Source organism: Kryptolebias marmoratus, linkage group LG5 (genome assembly GCF_001649575.2).
Source record: "Kryptolebias marmoratus isolate JLee-2015 linkage group LG5, ASM164957v2, whole genome shotgun sequence".
Taxonomy (NCBI): domain Eukaryota; kingdom Metazoa; phylum Chordata; class Actinopteri; order Cyprinodontiformes; family Rivulidae; genus Kryptolebias; species Kryptolebias marmoratus.
The window spans coordinates 16,169,951-16,176,947 of NC_051434.1; the positions used below are offsets into that span (position 1 = coordinate 16,169,951).

Genomic DNA, 6,997 nt, shown 5'->3' on the forward strand with positions numbered 1-6,997 from the left:
GTGTCTGAACCTTCTCTCAGTATGGTGCCTTGTTGTTGTAGATCAGTCCCATGACTGCTGTATCTCCATCAGATCTGATGTGTGTGTTAGAGCTGTGGGTGGTGACACAATCGTGAGTGTACAACACAAACAAGATATGGCTGAGGACACAATCCTGAGGCACACAGTGTTAGGACAATAATGGAGGATGTGGAGGTGCTCATCCTGATGTGTTGAGGTTCTAAACTGCAATATCTGCAGTTTGTTAACCACTCTGCTGAGGCTGATGGAGTTGTAAGCTGAGCTGAAGTCAACAAACAGCCTACCTCCAGTCCTCCTCAAAGTGAGAGAAGAAGGTGTTAAGTTGAGAGACGTGTCAGTAGGGTTAGGGATGTTGGGGCATTGTTTGTAATCTGTCATATTTTGAATGCCATGCCACATGGAGTGAGGGTTGTTTTCCCTGAAGTTGGCTTCTATTTGCTCTGTATATCTGGGTTTAGCAGCCTTGATGCCTCTGTTCCAGTCTGCTCTTTCCCTCCTGTAGGCCTCCCTGTCTCCTGACCTCAGTGCTGCGTCTCTGACATAGAGCAGTGATCTGACGCTGCTGTTGGACCAAGGTTTTTGATTGGGGAATCATTTGATCTGTTTCCCTGTGGTTACATTATCCATGCAGAAGTTGATATATGACAGCATGGAGGAGGTGTAGAGCTTAATGTCTGGATGCTCAAAGAGTTCCCACATGTTCTCAAAACAGTCTTGGAGGGATTATGTGGCCTCCTCAGCACAGCACTGCACTGACTTGTTCTGTGGTTTTAATCTGCACAAGAGGGGCCTGTAAGCTAGAGTCAGGAACAGCGATATATGGTCTGAGTGTCCGAGGTGGGGGGAGGGATGGGCTTTATAGGCTCCAGAAATGTTTGTGTAGACCTGATCTAATGTTTATTCTTTCTTGTTTTAAAGTGCATAGTTTTATGAAACCTGGGGAGGGGTCTTCAGATTTGTGTGACTGAAATCACCAGCTACAATGAAAAAGCCATCCGGTTCCTCGTTCTGTTGTCTGGTGATGACATCATGGAGCTTGCACATAGCTGCAATAGCATAGGCTCATGGGTGGATATACACAACAGCTACAAACACCACAGTGATTTCTCTGTGCAGATAAAACAGTCTACATTTAAACAGTAAAAACTCTAGGTCTGGACATAAGTGACTCAATAACGACTGTGTTCGTGCACCAGCTGTTGTTTATATATACGCACATGCCCCCTCCTCTCCTCTTGCCAGGGTGCGATGCATGATCTGCCCGGAAGATTGTGCAACGTGCCATCTCCATGGTTTGGTCCAGGATGTTTTCAAGCAGCCAGGTCTCTGTTATTCGCATTATATCGCATGACCATGTGGTGAACCAGATTGGCCAAAAGAGGGTGCCTTTGCACTGATTGAATATTTAACTTCAGGAACACACACACACACATAAGTTTGTATTTCTATCCTTATTAGGATATTGTTTTGACCTCCATTCATTTCTGTAGACTAAGTTTATTCTAAATTCACACCTTAGCCCTACAGCTAACCCAAAAAAGATCTTCAACCACATTGGGTCCCCGAAAAGGACTACCAGTTCTGGCAAGGTCAGTGATTATATCAGAGAAGATCCTAAAGAGTCACAAAAACGAAGTACACATACACACACACTGAAGTGAAACCAGTTGGTAAAATATCTAGCTCGTGACACTACAACAGATTCTTTGACAGCAAAGTCTAAGGTTCTTCAGCTGTTAAAAATTACCCAACATTGCATGATGTAATGACGTCATGTTGACCCTTTTAATTTTACAGGTTTCATAAACCCATTTACAAGCCCATGAAGGTTTTTAATTTTAAACTGCCTGAGCGTCCACTGGGAACAGGAAACTCAAACTTGTTGTATTCTGCGTATCAGGTGTCTAACAAAACCTCTTAAGGTAAACCACTGGATCACTCAAAACTGGGGTACAGGTCACGCGCAGTTGCAGACCATGATGTTTATTCGCCCTGATCCAAAACCCGCTGATCCCTAATGTGCAAAAGAACTTTGGGATGCTGGTTGTCAGGACACTTTTAGCACCACACACAGTCCTGTATCCTTTTGGGTCATCAAAGAAGTACCAGGATGTATTTTGGTACCGAGAAGTTGCACAATGATGATTTTAGACAGCAGCTGCTTACTTAGGGACTCATGTTCTCCGCCTTCAGTAGTGAAACTTTAGACTTCTTTTTCAACTTACTTTACTTTGTCCCTTTGGGAGTTATCTCAGCTCTAAAGTATCTACCCTTTTAGTAAATCATTTCTGTTTAATGACAGTTACGGTAACTCTGGGCGAATCAATATCCAATTCTTTGAGAATACACTGTCATTCTGTGGAGCTTTGTGCAAATTGGTCTGAGCCAAATTAAATCACAAATAATTCAAAAACCTCAGTACTTCATTTGACTAAATTGCAGCCTACTGTTTTGCCTTTTGTATAAATAAAGAAAAACTACAGGGATTTAGTCAGATGTGTAGAGTTCCAGTGTGCAGAAAACAATACCTCATAAAAGTCGACTCTTCTAGCTTGTAATGATTCACAGAAATAAAGGTAAATACTAGGTAGAAATTGACTTGATGTACAGGTCCACATGCTGGCATGCTATATTTAACTAGAGAATCTGCCGTCCCGGGGTCACTTATTAATATGAGCGTGTAACTGTAGATAACAGGAAACCATGTGACCTCTGAAGCTCAGCTAACACGTCTGATTGAGTGGTGGACTTCTATTGACAGACTGAATCCTGCAACAGCAACACATGGTATGTAAAAGCGGCTACTCTGTATGTCACATTTCTTATACTTAGTCAACGAGGCGATTAAAAAAACTATACATGAATGAACAAACATTTCATGCTATAATTTAGGCAATATGGTTTAGCCTAATTTATTGTAGCTGTTGACTTTTTTGCCACCTAATTTAGCTTCAATTTTAGCCATCAGTTTCAAAAAACAAAGCAAGAAATGCATTAAAAAACAGTATTACATGCCAGATTTTATAAGACTGAATTAAGAAATCCAGCTCTGTGAAACTAATTTCACCTGTTACTGCAGACTGTCTCCATCAATACAATGTAGCTCTCATTGTTAATTTAAGGGGTTTTATGTTAGTTTGTGTATTTTTATGCTTGTTCCTGTCTTGTATTGCTATGTTTTTTTGTATTTAGAGTTATTTTGGTCAATGTACAACGTAACCCATTGATCTTCTCAGTTTCTCCTGTTTCTAGTTCTTCGTGTGCCTGTCCCGTGTAATCAATCTTATTTTTCTTCAGTAATCACCAGTACTCCTTGGCCTCCTTGGTTCGTGTTTCACGGCATACTTTGAATTGTTTTGGTGTTTTTCAGTGCTGGTTTGGTCATTAAAGTTATTTAGAATCCCGTATCAACCTTCCATCCGCCTGCATTTGGGTCCTTACAGCCGTCGACTCAATGCAATTCTAAATTGTGTTGAGATTTTCTTCTCCTTGCTTTAATTCTTGGAAATCTCACCTCATCCTTTATGGTCAGCTCTACTCAGTGACCTAGTGCCTCATAAATACAGAGAAAGTCAGATGGTTTCATATAAATGCATTTACTATACTCTTGGCACATTGACTGTATTTTTTACTTTATCAGATTTCTGCTTTAGAAAACATTAGTTTCACAGTATATGCTCTAAAGTAAAGAACAAGATATCTGATGAAACGATGAAATTTTCCATGCCATTTTTTATATGTTTAATGTTTGATTAAATTGACCGGCCTATATGAAAAAGGGGCAATGTGTGCACCTGTTAATCTCTGAACTGCAACAGTAAAAGATCATAAACCCACATCTGTCAGTACAAGTACTGACAAAGCTATCACTTTGACATCTACTTTCAGGTGAGTTGCCATGAAACTGGTATTTCCCAACCCGGGTCTGGATCTCCGGATCCCCAGCTATGAGGATCTGGAGAGGATGGAGCAGGAGGAGGTTGGTGACAGGCCGAAGTGGGACAACAAGGCTCAGTACATCCTAACCTGTGTGGGCTTCTGCATTGGAATTGGCAACGTGTGGCGATTCCCCTATTTGTGTCAAACTCATGGAGGAGGTAAGCTCAGATAAAAACAATCCATGCCTTAGAATTTATATAATGTTTCAAGAAGTCAATCAAGCCAAAACTTTAAAAAGAAAATTACAGTAAAGATGTTGATAAATGAGCCACAGATCATATGGTATTTTTACGAGACCGTTTCTCATCACATCCTTGAAAAACCTCAAAAGCTTTGGTTGTTAAAGTTTTGTAAAATTTTCCATAACCTCTTCTTTAAAAAAAAAAGACCTTTGGTTGTTCTCTATATTATCAACATAATCTGTATTTTTATTGCCAGCGGCTGAAAGGTAAAAGTAGTGTTTTAGCTTGTGTGTCTGTCTGTAAGCAAAATATCTCATGAACCACAGGACAGATTTGAATGAAATTCATATAAAGTAACCCCTGGATGTACATCTACAGTTTATTAACTTCTAAAGTCAACTCCTTTTAAGAGCCAAGTGGTTTTAGCAAACACAGAAATGGGTATAACTTGGTCAATTCTTCAGATTTTGAGCTTAAATTTGGTGCTGTAGTAGCTGAGAGTCAACCCAACACTTACTTTGAGCACTAACATATTGTGTACAATTTTGTTTAAAATGTTGCCAATATTACAGGCAACATAGCCCACGAAAGCACTCCATGGGGGCCCCTACGGACCCAGGACAAATGTTTGATGTAAAACCTGCCTAACTCACCCGCAGAGAGAAAACACACCAATTTATTCTTATGTGTAATATTTAAAACAAATGTAGGACAATTTTACAGATCAGACTGATCATTCTAAAGCTTTAAAACCTCTGGGATGTTGAAAAAGTGGACAGTATATTTCTATTATTGTACTAATGATACGTCTACATTTTCAGGTGCCTTTTTGATTCCTTACCTGATCTTATTGGTGCTGGAAGGAATGCCTCTCCTGCTGCTGGAGTTTGCCATCGGCCAACGTCTCAGGAAAGGCAGCGTGGGAGTTTGGAGGGCCATCAACCCCTATCTGACTGGTATAGGTGAGTAATAAAAACAACTTGGCAGCATAAAAACACAAATCTGTGGGTAAATACTTTTTTACTGTGTGATTAAGATGAGATGAGTATCCATGAAACTGTCTTTCTCAGGTATCGCCTCCATGTTGGTGTCTTTACTAATCGGGCTGTACTACAACACATTAATAGCCTGGATCTTGTGGTATTTCTTCAACTCCTTTCAGGACCCCCTACCCTGGACCCAGTGTCCTCTCAATGACAATAGCACAGGTCTTTAAAAACAAGCGCACACAGCCAAACCTTGTTATCCACTGCAGTTCCGCTCAAAAAGACTGATTGTTTCATGCCTCTGCAGAATTTGTACCTGAGTGCCAGCAGAGCTCCACTGTGGATTATTACTTTTACAGAGTGACCCTGAACAGTTCGACCGCCATAGATAACTCTGAGGGGATCCACTGGCCCATGGTGGTCTGTCTGTTAGCTGCTTGGACGATCATCTGCATCGCCTACATACGAGGGATCAATACATCTGGAAAGGTTCGTAGACGCTACAGTCAGAACCCAAACACCTGCTTCCTCTGTTTCTTCATGTTGTTTTTATCTCTTGCCGCGACCTCAGGCAGTTTACGTCACAGCCATCCTGCCGTACATAGTGCTGGCCATCTTCCTGGTCCGAGGACTGACTCTGAAAGGTGCCCTGAGTGGAATAAAATACCTCTTCACGCCAGACGTGTGTTTCTCGTTTCTATGCCGGAAAGCAATCTGCAGATGACGTAATTCAAATCTGCATCACCCCATGCTGTTTGTCTCCCTCCTGCAGGTGAATGAGCTGACTAAACCAACAACGTGGCTGGACGCTGGTGCCCAGGTCTTTTATGCCTTTAGCATAGCCTGGGGAGGCCTGATCTCCTTCTCAAGCTACAACCCTGTTCAGTAAGAGGCACTTAGAAGCCTTGAATAGCACATAAACTCACTTAAAGACAATGTTTAGTCTCAATTTTCTAACTGTTTTGGGGTTTTTTTTCTCTCAGCAACAACTGCATGAAAGATGCTGTGATCCTGACCGCCGTGACTGGTCTCACCTCAGTCTACGCCGCCACCGTCACATACTCCATCATTGGCTTCAGGGCCACTGAGAATTATGACACTTGTATGAGTGAGTGAGTAGTCTTAGTATATAAATGGGTACTGTATTTTGCAGTTAATTAACCTTCTGTATGGACTTGCATCATTCCTCTAGGTAGATAAAAATACACTAAAATTTAGAAATAGGCACGTTTTCATCACATCGGTAGACTTTCTGACTCCAGGCAAGGTCTGTGTACAACACCGTTATTTCTCCAACCCGACAACACATTAGTTTTGTTTGTATTTTTTGTAACACACCTACAAAAGTAACACTTAGGCTCAGTTCCATGACTGAAATAGTGTGTTGAGACCTAAAACAGTAAGCATGACAAAGACTATCTTGTACTGTTACACAGTTTAAAGCATCAGCATTGTTACGTATCCTCGATGCTATCGCGTCTTTAACGTGGTGACAAAATTGTTAACGTTACAAAATGTTAAAATTTTCAGTCTAAATGATCTGAAATTGTGCTGAATGGCTGAAATGCAGAATAAAATGCACAAATAAAAGGAGATTTATGTGAAATATTGGGGGGTTTAAAAGTCTGCAAAGACAGTAAAAAAAAGGATAGAGTAAATGTAAAAATTTATAATAAGTTCATCCATCCATCCATTCTCTTCCGCTTATCCTGGGTCGGGTCGCAGGGGCAGCAGCCTAAGCAGGGAGACCCAGACTTCCCTCTCCCCAGCCACTTGGGCCAGCTCCTCCGGGGGAATCCCAAGGCGTTCCCAGGCCAGCCGAGAAACATAGTCCCTCCAGCGTGTCCTGGGTCTTCCTCTGGGCCTCCT

At 41.4% G+C, this 6,997-nt stretch overlaps 1 protein-coding gene across 2 annotated transcripts in view; it reads left to right on the plus strand.

Annotated features, from left to right (window-relative positions):
• Window positions 1-2,712: 2,712 nt before the first annotated feature.
• Window positions 2,713-6,997, plus strand: part of LOC108238765 (sodium-dependent neutral amino acid transporter B(0)AT1-like) — a 10,860-nt gene continuing 6,575 nt past the window's right edge. The window contains exons 1-8 of one of the 2 annotated variants that reach the window (XM_017421063.2): window positions 2,713-2,808; window positions 3,910-4,118; window positions 4,964-5,104; window positions 5,213-5,350; window positions 5,436-5,617; window positions 5,700-5,810; window positions 5,901-6,013; window positions 6,112-6,240. In XM_017421063.2, the coding sequence (XP_017276552.1) occupies window positions 3,920-4,118; window positions 4,964-5,104; window positions 5,213-5,350; window positions 5,436-5,617; window positions 5,700-5,810; window positions 5,901-6,013; window positions 6,112-6,240 (1,013 nt within the window). In that variant the 5' untranslated portion in view covers window positions 2,713-2,808; window positions 3,910-3,919. Of the gene's footprint in view, window positions 2,809-3,528; window positions 3,549-3,909; window positions 4,119-4,963; window positions 5,105-5,212; window positions 5,351-5,435; window positions 5,618-5,699; window positions 5,811-5,900; window positions 6,014-6,111; window positions 6,241-6,997 lie in introns of those variants that run through there. The other variant, XM_037975804.1, reaches the window with a different exon arrangement.